The sequence below is a fragment of the Lepus europaeus genome, chromosome 2 (genome assembly GCF_033115175.1).
Source record: "Lepus europaeus isolate LE1 chromosome 2, mLepTim1.pri, whole genome shotgun sequence".
Classification (NCBI taxonomy): Eukaryota; Metazoa; Chordata; class Mammalia; order Lagomorpha; family Leporidae; genus Lepus; species Lepus europaeus.
In genome coordinates this window covers 52,067,068-52,086,490 of record NC_084828.1, presented here as the reverse complement: position 1 = coordinate 52,086,490, position 19,423 = coordinate 52,067,068, and the positions used below count along the sequence as shown (strand labels likewise).

General features: G+C 35.2%; 1 protein-coding gene across 1 annotated transcript in view; it reads right to left on the bottom strand.

Annotated features, from left to right (window-relative positions):
- EPHA6 (EPH receptor A6) overlaps positions 1–19,423 on the bottom strand; it is a 1,087,270-nt gene that overhangs the window by 154,465 nt on the left and 913,382 nt on the right. The window contains exon 12 of the mRNA XM_062206703.1: positions 5,852–5,977. Within this exon, the coding sequence (XP_062062687.1) occupies positions 5,852–5,977 (126 nt within the window). The remainder of the gene's footprint in view (positions 1–5,851; positions 5,978–19,423) is intronic.

Sequence of the window (19,423 nt, the reverse complement as noted above, 5' to 3'; positions counted from 1 at the left end):
AAATGTTATTTCAAGGTTTGAATCATACCTTCAAGTTTTTATATGTTCCCATCCTGACTTTCCTGATGTAAGTCTTAAACTTACCATTGTTACATTTTAAATCGTTTTTTTAAAGATTTATTTATTTATTTGAAACTCAGAGTTAACACAGAGAGAGGAGAGGCAGAGGCAGAGAGAGAGAGAGAGAGAGAGAGAGAGAGAGAGAGAGAGAGGTCTTCCATCTGCTGGTTCACTCCCCAATTAGCCAGAGCTGTGCATACCTGAAGCCAGGAGCCAAGAGCTTCTTCTAGGTCTCCCACACAGGTACAGGGGCCCAAGGACTTGGGCCATCCTCTACTGCATTCTCAAGCCTTAGCAGAGAGCTGGATCAGAAGTGAAGCAGCCAGGACTCGAACCGGTGTCCATATGGGATACTGGCACTGCAGGCAGCGGCTTTGCCCTCTATACCGGCATCTTAAATCATTTTTTGGTAACCTTTAGTGTATATCTTTTCAAATAAGTCAAGGAACCAGAGGATGTTGCACATGTTCTTCTGAATATACTAACTTTTAACAGTAAAGTGAAATCAACCCTGACATTACCTGGCTAGTCCCTTTTGCACTAGGTGTAGAATAATTGAAACAGATGTTTTGCAGATGTTTTGAAGGGGCTATTTGACTGGAATCACGGGCTCATGCCATTTCCCTTGCCCTTCTTTGGCTGTGTGTGTTTGGTTTGTCAAGCGATCAGTGACCCTAAGTGTCTCTCCCCCACTACAGAAGTAGCAATCACCATTTTCTCCTTTCATATCTGCCTTGTAGCCCCCATACCAGTTTTTAAATAGTAGCTGTTTGGCAGAGTTTCTTTCTAAAGCCTACAGCTTCACAAGCTTTAGAGGGAGAGATTTCTCTAGGGAGAGCTGTTCTCTAGGGCAGTTTTGAGTAGGGCCTGTATCAGCGCTTGAAATCACATAAATGGCAAGGAATAAAACTAGGAGTTAATAATCTAGAGGAAGGATTTTCTTATTACTACAGTTTATATTTTGAATGAATTTTTTTCAGTATTTTACTTTGCACATTTAATCTAGTTTTCTTTTTCTGATTCCCTTCATAATTAGTTTTTGGCTTAAGTAGGTATACTCACTTGTAACACCCCTTTCAGGATAACTGACAACATTTTCAATTGCATAAATGTATAAAATATACACACATCAATTAAGGAAGAGGTTTCTTAAAAACTAAACCACTGTGTCTTATGTTATGTACACTTATTAGAATAATATTTTGTTAAAGATAAAGTAAGGCAAATTGTTATATATGACACAGAAAAATATTTAAATAATCATCATCATTAGAATTACTATAGCTAATAGAAATTGTTTTGTCATAAGTTATTAATTTTGAAATGTCAGGTGGTGGATCCAAAAGTTACTGACTTCTTTGAATGTCAGAAAATATGAAGAATATTAAATGATTTGTTCTATTTTTTTTCTGAGTTTTAGTTTGATTGTATTTAAAGTGTGTATACACCTTTGCACTGTTGATTTTCCTTGGCATCTTGAGTTCACACCAATTTTCCTTAACTCATTTTATATTCCTTCAATGTCTGCACCTAATCTTACATATGTATTACTGATTTTTTCTGTAGTTCTCTGTATGCATCAAAACCTGATAATATTATAGTTACTAGATCCTTGATTTTCTGAAGCTTCAACCTTATTTATCATTCATGGCTCACTTCTAACATCTAAACCATATGCCTTCTGAGTAAAAACAAATTCTTTGGATTGTGCATGCTATATTTGCCCTGACTCTATATCAGATAGGATTTCACATGAAATATGAGAAGGAAAATATTGATAATCATTGTTAATGGACTGTGAAGATATTTTCATATTGTCTCAGGGCTGTAAGTACTTTGCTGTAAAAATGATATTGTTAGATATGCTATTGGTTTATAGAAAATTGATTGGTGAATCAATTTCCTAACATGGATAGTTAGGGGACAATAGTTAGAATATAAAAAGGTTTGGCTATTTTAGTATAGAGCTCATCCAAATCTTTTTCCAAAAGACAAATAAATGCATAATATTAAACAATATTATTCATCATATAGTAATTACAAATATGGGTTTCGAATGCCCATGTGTTTATATTTTCCCTGTTACGTGATTCAGAAAAAGTAGACAGGGAGTCTTACTCCATCTTTGCCATTTCCTTTGGACCTAACACAAGTTACACAGAGAGGAGATGCTCAGGTGCAAATGACAAAGAGGTTTTTTTTTTTTTTTTTTTTTTAATATCACATGCATTTAAATACAAGCAGGCAAACTGGAGAATGCTCAGAAGAACATTCCTTCAACTAAAGAGATTCCAAGATCACCATAAAGGAAGTATTTGGGAGACCTTCAGAATTTTTTTTATTATGTATCTATTTATAAATCCCATAAATTATTTCTTTTTTTGTTGCACAATGTTGGTCAAAATTGGAAAACTTATTGGTTTAAAGCATACTTTGAATCTGGTAGAATCTAATCTCTACATATAAATTTTACATATAATACATATAAATATTATTTATATTACATATAAACTTTCTACAGCTGATGGGAAATTATAAGCTCAAATTCTGTGATTCAATCACATTCAGAGTAAATAGCACATATGGATGTGTACTAACTATCTGTACTAAGAAGTCCTGGTTTCTAACACACATTGCAATGGTTGACTGTTATACAAATTTAAGATACTTTATGATATCAATTATTGCTGTGAAATGACAACAAAACTGAATGAAGCTTTCATATATTGCTCCAACACTATTATCATATAATTATATCTCTCAATGTCTTCATTATTCTGCTTTCACCAGTGTATGGTAAAAACATGAAACTGGAGGAGGGCTCTGTCATAAGGTAAGCTATTAGGCCAAGGCTTTGTGTAAAAGCAATACTCTATAGCATATAAAAATGTTCCCTATCACCTTCAAATAGTGTTTGACCACAGAATTACACAACTAACTAAAGGAAACAAAGAGAGCAAATATTATTTAAAGTGTAACCTGATAACATATTTAATAAAAGGGGCATATTAATTCTTTTTAAGTAGATATAATTTGATTTTAATAGGGAAGAATAAGTGGGAGGAGACTGCTTCAAAAATAGAATTCTACATTTATGTAGAATTTACTCGTTTCTCCATTCCAATGTGCTCTTCCCCCTATTTTCTCCTCTCCTCTTCTCTAAATTTATTTTATCAGGTGACTACTATGGGAAAGGCGTTTCATTATACACTTGCTATTCAACTTTCAGCCAACACTTCCTGGTGCTAATCTTTATTTGAAGCTAGGGATAATAACTCTTTACTATATGACCTTTCTCGAAATGAGAAATTTTATAAACCACTGACAGATACTACATAAATACTGATTTCAGGCTTGTCTGCTTTCTGGGTCTCATGATTTAGTGGTTCTCTTGTTGTTAAAATTAGTGTAAAAATAAGTACTACAGAAATAGTGTTCTTTTATTGCACAGTATGACATGATGCAAACAAACTATTTTGTATGAGACATAGTCACTTATCCCATCTTCATTAAAAAAATAACTGAGAATCAAATTAGTAAGATCTCTAGAACAGGTTTTGTGATTCATTGAATGACACAGCAAATGTCTTATGAGACCATCAAAACAGTGTGACATATAATCAATAGGTAGAAAACTAATTTTTTCCCAGTAGACATCAACTTTCAGCCAACTATTTAAAGTGTCATGATGCGGGCAATGGGAAGAACTGCTTCCTGCCCTCAAAGCAATGTCTTAAATCTGAAGGAACATCAGTTCAGCTATCAAAAGACAAAGAAATTCTTTAGTTTTTTATTTTTTTTCATAAAGAAACAGTAAAAACTTCCCATGATTACTGCTTCATTTTTATTTACACAGCCTATAAAGGAAATTCTGGAGAAATAAGCTATTGTTGAATGGGAGAGGATACAAATTATCTTTAGAATCATAGCAGTCCTTATTGAAAAACATGGAAGTATATGGGGATCAGTTTTCAAAGTGAGATAAGCCAGGAAAAGTGAGTTAACTTTAGTTTGAGGGAACACAATTTAGAATAATCTATAAACTTTTCATGAAGCAATTTTTTCAAACCTGATTTGTATGTAAGTTATAAAAAAAAAAACAGTTTTTTTTTTCTTTCTGTTTTTCCTCTTATGATATCTGGAGGCAAATTTGGCTTAAAGCCTAGAAGACTACAGTGCTAGAATGTTCTTTTAAATACATATGTGGAAAGCTGTTTCTATGTTTGTGCTGTAGAACAATCATCTCCCTTGTCTTATTCTCCATGGCTAAATGACAGGGTTATTATTATTTTGTTGTCAATGATGTTGAATAATTCAAGTCACTACTAAACTTCATAATGTCATTTCTCCCAAATATATCTAAATTCACCAGATTTGTCATTTCAAAAAAAGGGTTAAACTACAAATCATCTGTTCTTCTAAATTCTAATTACTCAGTTGTTAATTATGTGTATGAAAGATACATTTTCTTATTGCAGTTAAGAGCTCAGCTTATATAGATTTTTCTTTCTGATTCTTTGTAAGAACAACAAAAATACCCAGCAAAATTCCTGTGCAACTGATACCATTTCTGTTTCCAGGTAGAAAGAAGGTGGCATAACACCCATTAGAATTAAATTTCCTAATCTTTTAATTCAAACAATTTTGGTTTCTATTCTGGAAGCTACAAAGCCCCTAGTCATGTCAGTAAATTATACAATAATAAAACTAAATGTCATCAGCATCAGTTTATAGTTTGTTGCTTTTTATATGTTTTAAGTGGACAAGGGCACCAGAAAGACAACAGAAAAAAATCAGTATAATAATCTTAGGCTTGGTTGATATAATTATGTTAAGAACAGCAAGATATGTGCATACTGGTATTTTGTTTTTATTTGCTGTCTCAGTCTTCTCAATCCCATTATATTGCTGGCTAGGCTAGGCTTCTTGAACACATTGATGTTATTATCATAAATTCTAGCACTATCATTAATTATAGTAAAAAGAACACAATTTATGAGAAAAATTTCAATAGAAATTTTCAATTTGAATTAATACTCATTCTATTTTGCTAAGATATATATGAAATATAAAGGAGGTTTTAATTCTTTGGGTACAAATGAGGGAAGCAGTTGGATATTTACTAAATGACAGGGAAGAAACAACTTGTGACTGCAGTCATACCATGGATAATTCACAAAGTGTTCTATTAAATCTGCAAATGCATTTTAAACTGCTCAACAGCCTATATTTCTCTCAGTGATCAAATATGGCTTTGGTCAAACTGGTATTTTTAGGAAGGACTGGGTCTTAATTTTCTTTCTCAAAAATTTCACCCAAATTTGCTACTTTCTGGCATACCTTCAAATAATTTTTATTTAGCAACACAGAAATCTTTATCAGCTCTTATAAATGTGGAATTATTCTTTCTGTCAAGAACACTTAGTTTATATTCTTTTTTCTGGCCAATTCCAAGCAGCAAAGTATGTGAAAAAATTCATCTTTGTTTTATTCTTGAGTTACAAATTAGGGATCTGAGGCTCTAGTTCTTACTTATGTAGAAATTTTCTCAGAAGTAGAGGCAGCACTATGTTAATTGGGTGCTTAGGGTTCAGTTCCTTATGCACTTCTTTGATGATATTTTCACATAATTAGGTATCACGTATATGGCTCTGGCACCCCAAAAAAGTCACTTGCAATTCTTTAAACAATATACTTTAGAAATACTCATTTTTGTGCTATGGGTCTGTCAATTGTGAGTACAGTCCTACTACTGTAGATGGTGGCAGAAAACTTCACCTGAAATACCTACCAGCAGGAATCCTGGGGGGCAGAGATCCTCCCCCTGGCACTGGATGCGGGGCCTGGATGCTATTTAAAAACCCTGCCCTCAGGAAGCTGGGGCAAAACGTCTCCACCCCAATGGCTGGGAAGGATCCTTTTAAGAGATAAAAAGTGACATTAATCAAAGTCTTCTATACGGAAAAGTTGTTGTCAATCTCTTGGAATGAAATCAACAAAGTTGACAAATCTTACAAAGAAGCTATAAAATTAGAGAAGTGGGATGCATTTTTACTCACACATTTATAAAATCAATGTATATTCTTGAAAAGAAAGCTCCTCTTGCTACAATCAAAGAGGGTTTAGAAGCACTGGAATGCTAAGATAAAAATTCTAAACCTGCATTTAGAACATAGTTGGGCTGTGCAATGACAAAGCGGATATAAATGCCAGTCATTGATGTTTATTTGCAGAGTTCACACCCACATGAGAACAGGCATGCAGAAAGTAGCCACAGTGGGATGTGAGAACTGTGCTGTGCCAAAAGGAGCAGTAGGGTTTACTTTAGGCTATCAGTACTGCTGTTTAAAACTGGGGAGATGTCTATACAAACAGTAACTATATACATTTTTGAAACAGGAATAAAAAATTAATGTACACAATTCTTCATTTGTCAGATTTTTCTGATAGGGACAAGACATGAGAGTTTGCAAAGGCAGAACCACATGCTTTTTCATGATTGAGAAGACTATTATGAAATAAGGAAAGTACTTGCAAATGTGTCCATGACATTTATATAATGAATCACAGAATAAATGACTATCAGGACTGGACAACACTTTGGAGATCAGCCAGTCAAAATCTCTCATTTTTCAGAGCAACAAACTCTGTCAGCAGAGGGGAAGTGATATGACACAGAAGGTAGACAATGAGGCACATTCTTCCTGCTAGAGAAGAAAAATAAAGAATGAACAAGTTCCTGTTTGGGAGATTGCTAGCTTTTGAATACAAATTGTAAAGCCTGACCAATGTTGAAATTAGGAGCCTCAATGAATTTAAAGATGCCAAAACCACTCAGTTAATATATACAAAATATCAGTGAGTGAGCAGCACTGGTTATTGTTACGGCCAGTCCAAGAGGAAATCACAGTGGTATACTAAAAGCAAGTTCCACTGATGGCTGTAAGGGATGTTTCTCATTTGGGCCATCTGAAACTCCCACCAGGCCAAGCAACTCTACATGTCCCATCTGCAGTGAGACTCTCCTCCCACATGTAGATCTGGTGCTCAGGCCCATGTTTGTGAAGAGAATTTATTCTGTATTTTTGGCACAAAATTTCCACCAAATATAAGTTAAAACTTGAGGTTCCTTTGATTGTGAGTTATAATTAAAGGGACCTTGGATGCCATCCTCTGTATTTCTTGCTTCTATTCAGAAAGCCTGAGGTTGTGGCGCTGTAGGTTAATAGGTAGCCTGCAACGCTGGCAGCCCATGTGAGTGCCAGTTCAAGTCCTGGCTGCTCCACTTCCAAATCCAGGTCCTTGCTTATAGCATGGGAAAGCAGCGGGAAGATGGCTCAAGGGCTTGGGCCTCTGTACCCACATGGGATACCCGGATCCAGTTCTAGCCTCCTGGCTTCCACTTGGCCCAGCCTCAGCTGTTATAGCCATTTGGGGAGTGAAGCACCACAGGGAAGGTCTTTGTATCTCTGTCTCCTCCTCTCTATCTGTAACTCTACCTTCCAAATAAATCAGTATATCTTGAAAAAAGAAAGAAAGGAAGGAAGAAAATTTTGGATCTCTTAGCCCTCTAGACATATTTTTACATGATGACAAAGTTACAATGTGTATTTTAGTGTTTGATACCCATACATTGTATGTTGCATTAAAGAAAGCATAGAAACAAAATTGCACACACATCAACTAGTTTTGTTATTGATCTTATGGGGCCTTAGTAAACTGGCCCTTTAAATAGCAAGAACTGTGGCAAAAGCACCAAATGGTTGGCCAGAAAGAGCTCTGTGGTAGCTTACATGGAACAGTGAAGCTAATCTGCCTTCATGAGTGCATGGAATATTTATTATTAAACACAGAGTTAATGTGCACCTGTGTGCAATGTTTCCCACACAAGGCAGTTTCCACATTGCAGTGTTTCATCATTGTCTGGAAAAACACTCCTAACGAAGGCATACCACTGAATACCAGGTGGAGGTAATTATATCATACATTTATACAGCATTCTTATTTAAAGTTACAAAAGAAATGGTGTTGTTACAATAGAGAAAATAATCACAAGAAATACAGATTTTATTATATGCTGTAGAAAACTAAAATAATGCAGTTGTAGCTGATTACAGATTTATTGAAGCTAAGTAGTAAGAAGTGTAGATCAAGAATATTAGATCATAAAGAAAATAAGAAAGCCATGTACAGCAAAGAAAAAGAGATATAAATGCAATTACCTTAACGAAAATTTGAAGAAAAACAGACATATAGAGCAGTGACTCTAAATTATTACATTACTTATTTAAAGATTTTTTCTGGATTCTCCTATTTTTTCCCTCATTATTTAAAACTGTTAATTTAGAAAGGATGTCATTATTTTAACTTCTTGAAAGAAACTGAACACAAATATTATTTTATTGCTATGATTATGTTGATGACTGTGTTTACTGTTGTGACAGCCTGTCATGCTTAATAGCAGCTTCCATTTTTCTAAACTTGCTGCATCATTCACACTTGCTTTGTTATGTTTCTTTGCCACGGGTAAACAGGTCTTTCATTTATTGTGGCATCTCTTCATTTAGGAATTGACATTTTTTTATAGCTGAAAAAAATATTAAACAGAAAACCTTAGGGACCTGAATAAATATTCAGTTGATTATTATTATGGGATAATAATACCTTATCATTTTTCTCCTTAAGGTCCGTCATGACAAGAAAGATCACATCAACACTACAACCCTGATTTTTCACAAGTCGGTTGGGAAAATATCCATTTTTTTGTTACAAATTTCCTTATCTTTTAATCAATGAGAGGCTTAAGATTTGAGATTTGATAGTAAATAATTTGAATCTAGTTTGCTTCATTGCTCAAGCCGATGACTCTCTCTGACTTGATGTTTCTGATTTATGTATTTCAGAGGCAGAGCGGTAGAGATATAGAGCTCCAGTCTGCTGGTTTATTCCCTGAAATGCTCATGATGGTTCCCTGATGGTAACCCAAACTGGGGGCTTGGAGCTTAATCCGGATCTCTCAGGTTGGGGCAGGAACCAAATCACTCTGGCTAGACTGGTTACGCTGCCGGGTTGTCATTAGCAGGAAGCTGTATTCCTAAGTCAGAGCTGGGAATAAACCAAAGTATTGGCATCTTAATCATTGTCTTAACCACAAGGCTAAACATCTGCCCCGTGGTTTTTGTTTTGTTTTAATAAACAATGTCTTAACTCTATAGCAGGAGAAATGGCAATTTCCATGAGTATTTTGTTTTTAGTTACATTCAGTGGAATATTTAATGTAAATTAGATTTTAAATGTAATGAGAATGTGCCTCTAGCCATTACATGTTTGATATACAAAATATGTCACTTCACATCTGCTTTGCAAAAATTCTAATACTTGATTTTCTAGTGTGGTAATGATCTCCAGTCTTTCATTAGCACAGTGGTTCTCAGCTTTGACGACAACTTCTGCTTTAGGGAGCATGATAAATTATGAGGGGAAAGGCGTTACTGGTGTTCAGTGGGTGGGAAGTTGGAGTTGCAATGAGTGGTAAATTTCTCGCAAAGAGGATAATTCTTTTTCCAAATGGTAGCAGCACTCACTGAAAAATACTGTACAAAAGTAAAGAATCATAAAATAATGCTGGTTACTAGTGCATATAATGACACCAGTGTCTAAAAAGCCAAGTTGTTCTGGCCCAGATTCTGACATCTGGCTTGATCAATCGGTGGGACATTCTGATCACTTATTTGATCTGGAGGTAAGCTAGCCTGCAGAGTAATCAGTTTTCAAATAATTCTAAGAAAATATATTTCACGATTAATCTCTATTGAAGAACACCCTTCTGCTAATTTGTTATTGCAGCAATCTCCCTGAAATAACTTTACTTTGAAATTAGATATCATTAAGAATTTGCATAAACAAAAACAAACTAAACTATGACCTTAAACCCAATTAGGGCTCAATTTCTTAAACTCAATGAAAGTTATAACATACTATCTTATAGGGCTGTTTGTAAGGATCAAATGGAAAGCAAATGGTCATAAATTCAAGCCCATTTTTTTTTCCTAAAAAAAAAAAAAACACTTCAGGTTTCTCTTTTAGGAAATTATTAATGATTAATGAAATTTTCAAATGTAGAACTCCTCCCTACTACATATTTGCACAATCTCCCAATGGAAGAAATCCCTTCTTCAAATAATATGGTATTGGTAATTTAATTTGATTCCATAAAGTTTAATAATAGGGCAATATCAATATAACATGAACTTTTGAGATAATTCCTTCAAATTATTTTCATTAGGCTCCATTTTCATAAATGCCCATTTTGATCAGTGAGTGGATAATAGATATATTGGCTTAATTAAGACAAATAATTTAGAATTGGAAACTTAAATATAGGCACAATTACGCATGTTTGAGGTGGTACAGAAAGATTAATTTGCTTATTACTGAATTTGGTCCTTTGTTATAGCCTGGTCAGAGACAAATTTACTTTATTCAATATTTTTCAAAATTGTAGTGGTGGGTATATCAGGAGAATGCATGGAAAATGAGCAGAAGGAAGAAAATATTAGAAATTTGATTTCTTGGGCCGGCACTGTGGCTTAACAGGCTAATCCTCCGCCTTGCGGCGCCGGCACACTGGGTTCTAGTCCCGGTTGGGGCGCCGGATTCTATCCCGGTTGCCCTCTTCCAGGCCAGCTCTCTGCTGTGGCCCGGGAAGGCAGTGGAGGATGGCCCAAGTGCTTGGGCCCTGCACCCGCATGGGAGACCAGGAGAAGCACCTGGCTCCTGGCTTCGGATCAGCGCGATGCACCGACCACAGCGGCCATTGGAGGGTGAACCAACGGGCAAAAAAGAAGACCTTTCTCTCTGTCTCTCTCTCTCTTACTATCCACTCTGCCTGTAAAAAAAAAAAAAAAAAGAAATTTGATTTCTTTATCTGATCCTTCAGTAGTTGTCATTTTTTGTATCTTTTGTACATATACATAATATGACACTTTACTAGTTGATATAAATATACTTATAATACCCCCAGCAGGAATGCTCATACATTTTTATTGTTAAAATTCTGCCATCAGAGAATTTTGGATATTACTTGTCTAAGCAATGAAACAGTGAGAAAAATGCCAAAGTAAATGATTTAATTCAAGGTCTTGATCAATTAGGGCAAGGCCTTGATTTTCCCTGGCCCAGGGAAATGATCCTAAAAGATCAGGTTGCTCTTTACACTGTAGTTCTCAAACTGAGAGGTAGATTAGTAAACATAAAAGGCAGACCCAAGTAAAAAATAGAACTTGGTAAGTTCTCTTTTCAGCTCCTAAAATAAGTTCAACAATTACCTTATGAAAAGCAAGAATGGTGTAATTAAATCTAAAAAGGGAAACCTGCCCCAGGTTCCCTGGGGGAATTATTAAAAATATAGCTTTCTTTCATGTTGTAACAAACTTGGCCATAAATATGTGGCATTTCATGTATTTATGAAATACATATATCATGTATTCATGTACATAGGCCAGTGTGATTATTATTTGAAATCAAGCATGGAAAAAATTGAACTTACAATCAGATCCTAGATCATTAAATTTGTACCAATAATATAGTGAATATTATTTAAAATAATATTTCATATTTCAAAATATATTTATTTCAAACTTGAATAGTTTATGTAGATAAATATAAAAATTTGATAAAAAGTAAGGCATGACATATATATGACTTGAAAATAAATAAGTATTAATACAATAGAGAGTTTTGGCTCAAAAACATTTAATGAGAAGGACATGATCAAAAATTTGGAAAGGGATAAATTGAGTTCTTCTGCATTCAGGAGACAGATTCCTTTTTTATCATTGAATATAAAGTATTGAGTTCTGTTACTGGTAAATGGTAGCTACTTCATAACTGGGTTGGATTAATGATGGAACCTCTGAGCTATAGCAACAGCAACTTTATCTATCTATCTATCTATCTATCTATCTATCTATCTATCTTCCATCTAATTCCATTTGTCCTGACTTTGTTAGACTGTGTATCTCCCTCTATCCTTGTGTAACTCAAGTTTCTCCCTATAGGCCTTTCCTTTACCTGTTAAAATAATTTTAGCTTTATATATTCCTCTACCACTAAGAGAAGTAAAGAAGGAAACCATAAACTCGTTACATGTGAACAAATACTTTTTAGTTTTCTGTGGTGATTGATAAGGCCTCAGACTCAATAAATTTACATTATCAGTGAGGAACACCAGAAAGAATTAACAAGAGACATTGTCTTGGAAAACATTGGAACATTGCATCATTTTCTTGATAGAGACCTTTATTTTGGGTCTTTCAAACTGTTAACACACAATCTAGGAAAGGTTAAGGTGCTCTATGTTAGTAAAGAAAGGATCACCACCTCATCGCAATGCATGGGCCATGCCAGCTGGGAATCCATGTAGTCTCCCCTAGTAGGATCAGAAGACAGATAAGACTTCAATACATTCAAGTTAAATAAGTGGATACATAAGTGATACATAAAAAGTGACAACTTTCTCCTTAGGCAAATGTCTTGCTAGATTCTAAGGAAGTATCCTGCCTACTCAATTTGCTTCCTAGGCCAATAGCAACTTTAGATAGCTGGAACAGATCTAATTTTTCAATTAGGCTTAGGCTTGAAAGACAGCTTTACATGAACAACTCATTCATTTATCCTTCATTGATTTTTTTTCATTTATTCAGTAAATACTTTTGAAGCATGTTACTTTTTTACCAAAAATATAAACTCTAATACAACAATAGGAAATCAATAATTTTTGATACAACATTAATGTTTTCAGGAAATATTCTGTGAAGCCAAAGATACATTCACAGAATTTTATCCATTTTTCAAATTCCTATGGATAGAAATCTTCTTATAATTAAATTACTATTTTCTTCTTTCCTTGGACAGTTAATTTTAACCCAGATTCTTCAGTGCCAATTACAATTAAACATCATGTAACAGTTACTGTGTTTTCTATTTTTTAACTTTGCTTAATTCTTCAGGTCACTGCAATATGAATTTTATAGATCTCTCACACTGCTGTTGTTCAATAGGTCAGCATAAAAATATTGAAACAAAAAGGGAAGTTTCATAGCTTGGTTTTTATGAGTTTTTTTCAGAGCTTTCAGAAAGAAATGGTTAGCCTCCATTGAGTCACTTTTAATCTTTTAGACCCTGTAGAATATGCACAATAAAATTATGGTTTCAGTGAATTATTTTTTAAAACAATAGCATTAGGAAAAAGAACAGAAATTTCTTGAAGCTAATTAAGGATGAGATATTTCTTGAAAAGTTAATTTAAATTTATATATAAAAGCAAAGTTCTTTGACTTTTTAAAAGCAATTATAGAGATTACTGACACCATAAACAAGAGTGTTAAATTGTTAAATCAACATCAAGAGTCATTGTGTACTTACATCCCATGTGGGATCTGTCCTTAATGGGTTATCCAATGTGAAGTAATGCTATAACTAATACTGAAACAGTATTTTTACACTTTGTGTTTCTGTGTGGGTGCAAAGTGATGAAATCTTTACTTAGTATATACTGAATCGATCTCCTGTATATAAAGATAATTGAAAATGAAAAAAAAAAAACACCTTGGTGTTAAATTGGAAATTACATAGAAAATTAATCAACTTTTAAAAAAAACATCATGTAGGATCTCTGTCATTAATGTGCTATACACTGTTATTTAATGCTATAACTAGCACTCCAACAATATTTTTCACTTTGTGTTGCTATGTGAGGGCAAACTGTTGAAATCTTTACTTTATATATACTAAACTGATCTTCTGTATATAAAGAGAATTGAAAATGAATCTTGATGTGAATGGAAGGGGAGAGAGAGGGGGAAAGGGGAGGGTTGCAGGTGGGAGGGAAGTTATGGGGGGGGAATCCATTGTAATCCATAAGCTGTACTTTGGAAATTTATATTCATTAAATAAAAGCTTTAAAAATAAAAAAAAAATAAAATCTGAAAAAAAGCAATTATAAAGAAAATTAAAACAAAAAAAGACATAAAAGATCAGTGAAATGAAATTGATACACCATTGGCCTAACTAGCCAGAGAGAGAGAGAGAGACAGGGAGAGAGGGACCTAAGTTACTAAAATCAGATATGAAAGAGGGAATATAGCAATGGATACCACAGAGATCAAAAGAATTATCAAGAATTATTACAAAGAGCTATATGCCAACAAATTGGAAAATCTACAAGAAATGGATAGATTCCTGGACACATACAATCCACCAAAATTGACTGATGAAGATACAGAAAACCTAAACAGACCGATAACCAAGTCAGAGATTTAATAAAAAACAAAGACCCTCCCAACAAAGAAAAGCCCTGGTCTGGACGGCTTCACTTCTGATTCCTACTGAACATTCAAAGAACTAATTCCAATTATTCTCAAGCTATTCAAAACAATCGAAAGGAAGGGAATCTTCCCAAACTCCTTCCAAGAGGCCAGGATCACCTTAATTCCAAAACCAGAAAAAGATACAACGAAGAAAGAGAACTACAGACCAATATCCCTGATGAGCATAAATGCAAACATCTTCAAAAAAATAATAGCTAATCGAATCCAACAACACATCAGCAAGATCACTCACTCAGACTAGATGCCTGATTTTCCTTATCTATAAAAGGGTGCCCTTGGACTAGAACTCCCCTTGAGTTTCTTTTAAGTCTGGAAATCTGTTTATATTTTTTTTTATTTCATTTGCTGCACTGAAATAAGCCTACATTTTTCCCAGATGGGGGTTGTTCCAGTGGGGGAACTTGACATCATAATTATAAAAAAAGTTTCCTGGAGGCCTGCATTATGGTGTTGCTGGTAAGGCCGCTGCCTTGCTTGCTAAGCCAGCATCCTATATGGATGCTGTTTCAAGTCCTGGCTGCTCTACCTTCAGTCTAGCTCCCTGGTAATGCACCAGGGAAAGCAACAAAAGATGGTCCAAATTCTTGGGCCCTTGTGCCCTTGTGGGAGACCTAGAAAAAGCTCCAGGCTTTTGGCCTTGGCCACTGGGGAGTGAACCAGTGGATGGAACATCTCTCTCCCTCTGTTTCACTCTCTCTTTCTCTCTAACTCTGCTTTTCAAATAAATAAAATAAATCTTTAAAAGAAAGTTTCCTGAATAAATCTACAATCTACTAATAAACATATTAGGTCAAATAGTGGACATGCCTAGCTGAGGCCAGGCAGAATTTTGAATACTCACTCTACCATTCACTAACTGATTGACTTGGAGAAATTACTCACTTTCTCAGACACTCAGTTTCTTCATTTGAAACATGAGTTAATTAATGCACACCATGTCTTATTATAAATCTTATAGTAATTATTGGTGGCTAACAGTAAGTATTCAATAAATGGCAAGTTTTTACTCTTTCTCCTCTTCCTCCTTAATTTCTTAAACTTGAACTACCATTTCATGTCTTTGCGCCCCCCTGATAATAGGCCCTTCAGGTTTTGCCAAAACAGTGCCTGACATCCCCGGGGGGCATCTTTCTCTTGTCTCTACTGTGCAAGCACAGTATTCGTTTACAAGTTTGTAGTACCAAACTCAAATGCCTTTAGGGACCCACCAGTGGCAATAAATAAATATATCAAATAAGTGACAAAGACATTCAGTTGAAATGAAAAGTGAATGTCTGTCTAAAGACAATGAATTCAAACATTTAAAAAACACTGTAGAAATCAAATACACATCTTCTGGATGACTTCTGAGTGTGAGCTGTGTGCTCGTGTCTTCTGGATTTCCTGTTTGTCTTATTCACAGTGCTTTGAATCTTTAAGGCCAGGGGCAAGTCAAACATGTGTTAGTCTACTCCATACACCCTGTCCCAGAACTTGCACACGTACAAGCTCCGTGTATTATTTACCAAGTTGAATTAAAATAATCTTTACATCTTTATATCAATTGCTCAAAGGTAGTCTGACATTGCATTTTCTTGATGTCAGAACATTCAAAATCATGTAAGTTCCAATGCAATTTATGATTTTCTACCTTAAATGCTTACGAAGAGCCAGTGGTTAGAAAGAGACTAAAATTATTAAAATTCTAAAGATGTTTTATCTAAGAACCGATGAAGGAGTGAACTGCTTTTGAAAAGCATGTCCTTCCCCAAGTTGGGTCGCCCTCCAGGATACCAGGTTCAGTGGATTCCTACTTGCTTGTTTCTTTCTGAGGTCAGACTTACCGAACCTCTGTTCTTCAAACAATGTTTCAAACCTCAGGTGCCACAGAGTCAGCTAAGGAGTTGTTAAGTAGCACTTATCAACACATATGGGAGGTAGGTCTATTAAATTTCATAGCCTAAGTGTGCTATGGATTCATTATTTATGAACTGTGGGTGGATGTGTCATGTCATTAAACTGCGGTTTGCACCTTCAGCACACTAGATAAAGTGGTCACAGGGCAGGCTGCATCTGCCTCTTTGTAATTTTCCGAAGCTGTCTGCACCCTAAACTGGTCGTTTGTTGCTAGTAAGTGTGCTGCTGATACATACATCAGTTTGCAGCTTTCTAGTATGCAAAGTGGGAAAAAGAAAGGTCTGGATTTGTTTTCACTCATGAATATAATCACAGCCCCCTTGGCAGCTTTATCTTCAAACAAATATGCTAACGCAAGATATTTCTTGTTTAAGGCTAAGAAGCTCAAATTCCTTTAGAAGCCTTGCTCGGTTTTTCAGATAAGAATGATGCTCATTTGACATCTATAGGGTATGGATGGAGGTGGCAGGATAATTTGGTTATGGAACTGCCGTATTGAACATTTGGTCTTGAAAATTATGATGGGATAAAGTTAGTCTTGAACATAACTGGGAGCAGCCAACAGAGAATGAAACTAAGCAAGGCCCTAATAGTATAGTAATTCTGATATAATAAATGTATGACTACGGTTGGCACTGTGATGTAAGAATAGTGGTGGCAAAGATACATCCAGTTGTCTGGGTAACTACTTTTTACTTGAAGTGAGCATGTGAGATTTCCTTCTATGCCCCTACCTACAACCATGCACGCTATAAACAGCTTTGTGGGGATCTCCCTGAGTCATTGCACGTTGGCTTATGTCACTGTTCAGTTAAAAACAATTACAAAAGCATTTAAGTTAAATTAGCATGGTACCAGTCCAAGATATAAGAATGGCTTAAAAATCATATTTTACCCCAAACTTACTAGCATATTCTTTGTTAGTTAAAAGCATTGCTTATCCCTTCCAATACAAAGTGCAAATGCCCCATCTTGGCCTATCTCATTCTGAATAAGCGGCTCGAACGCTTCTTCTTGGAGGCTTTTCATTTTGCCACTGCTGGGATCATCTTGCCCTCATCTGTTATCTCTGGAGGCTGCAAAGCTGCATGAAGTCAGAGGGATCCAGTGTCAAATCTTTGCTTGCTGTATGGAATTACAGAAGTCATTTAAACTCCCTGAGCCTCAGTTCTCCTGTGGTAACATGTAGGAAATGCACATTCTGAGGACAACTATACAAGCCTGTTTATAAAATGCCTGGCAGAAAATTGTCACCCAAATAAGGCCTCACTATCCACCTTTTTTTGTCTTTCTAACAAAAAAAATTTCTTTTCCTTATAGTTTAGCCAGTTCTTTTCAAGACACATCTTAGTTTGAGTTCTTTGAAATAGCTTCTCACTTTTATATTTGCTGCAGAAATTGGCATGGCATGTTGCCATTTAGGGGGTCAATGGCAAAGGTAATTTAAAAATGGAAATTATAAAGCATATCTATATTTTCCTTATTTTTGACAATGTTATTTGATGGTTTGATAACTTCTGAAGGTGAAATGACAAAATTTATACAACTGGTTTAGGAAGTTAATCAAAAATATCATTAGAGTCCAAAAAATGTTGTGACACATAAAGACATTCTCACAAGCTCCTATGTTCTTTTTCCCGCAGACAGATAAAAGAAAACAAAATGACACAAACATCCAGACTCAAAACTTCCACAAATACAAGGGTACTTCGGAAAGTTTGTGGAAAATGGAATTAAAGGATGCATTTATTATGGGGACAAACTTTTTGAAACCTCTGCAGTTTTTTCATAATACATATTTTCCATGAACTTTCTGAAGAATTCTCATGCACATGGATTTCAAATTTTTCAGGCACTAAAATAAACATCTTTTATTCCCATTTTCCTAGTATTGCCTCCTGTTTCTCACAGTTGTGCGTAAGTAGCCTCTTATTTATGTATTTAAGGGGGAGGAGGGGTGGAGATTTTTGAGGACAGAGCAATTAGGACTCTGACTCTGAGCATGAAAGGAAAAACTGAGGCACTGAGCTAGAAATACTATTTTGTTAGGGGAGACGCTGACTCAGAATTCATTTTGTGTCGGTCTCACTCTCCTAGACATGAGCTGGTCAAGTCCAAATCCACTGTGGCTTTAAAGCAGGGTAATAACTCTGCATTGGGCTCTATTTTCAAATAAGATTGCAGACATGAAGTGGGCTTGAAAAGAGCCAGGTATTAAACAGTTTAATGATTCTTTTAATTTTTATTGAAGCTATTCTTTTTTTTTTTAAGCTTGATACCTTTGAGGCTTATGTTAATTTAACTTTCAGATTTGATCTGAAGGAAAAACCATTCCTGATAATCAAGGAGAAAATGGAAACTGATTCAAAGAAGCCTAATTTCTACCACCCTGAAGCCACATTAACTGGGTTTGTGGAGATTGCCTGGAATAACATGTCCATTCACCACCTTCCAGCCCCTTGCTGGGCCACCATTTTCAGCTCTGTTTACCATTAAGCTATCCTTAAAAGGCCATTAGACTGATTTCAAAGGGAGGATCCAAGTACAAACTGTACCATGAGAATATTGTTGAAGGAGATTTGAGAATTCTATAAAGAAAAAGGTAAGAAAAAAAATAAAGAGCTAGCAGGTGTTGTTCACTGTTGAAAATGCCTCTACTAATGCATTCTTCAGAGCAGTAGCAAGACAATTTCAGACTCCTGTATCATTAGATGACTGGTTCACTTAACATGTATGCTTTTTATTACATTTTAAACATTGGCTTGGATGTAAATTTGGGTAGTTCACTAAAATGTTCTGCTAGGGGTGGTGAATGATTATAGCTTCTTGGTTATAGTGACAGCGTGAGAGAAACGACAGCTTCTGACATGATAGATGTGGAGAGGAAAACATTGGGAAGCAGTTTGAGTGCATTTTATTTCTGCATGGAGTCTTTGGGCACCAAGCCACTTTCAAAGCATTATTTAACAAATTATAGCACCTCAAAAACTACTTTATGCTCTGGATGTTAGTTTTCAAAAGAGGAGCCAATAAATGCCTCACATTTTAATATCTAAGAGAACAGGACTGAGTTCAAA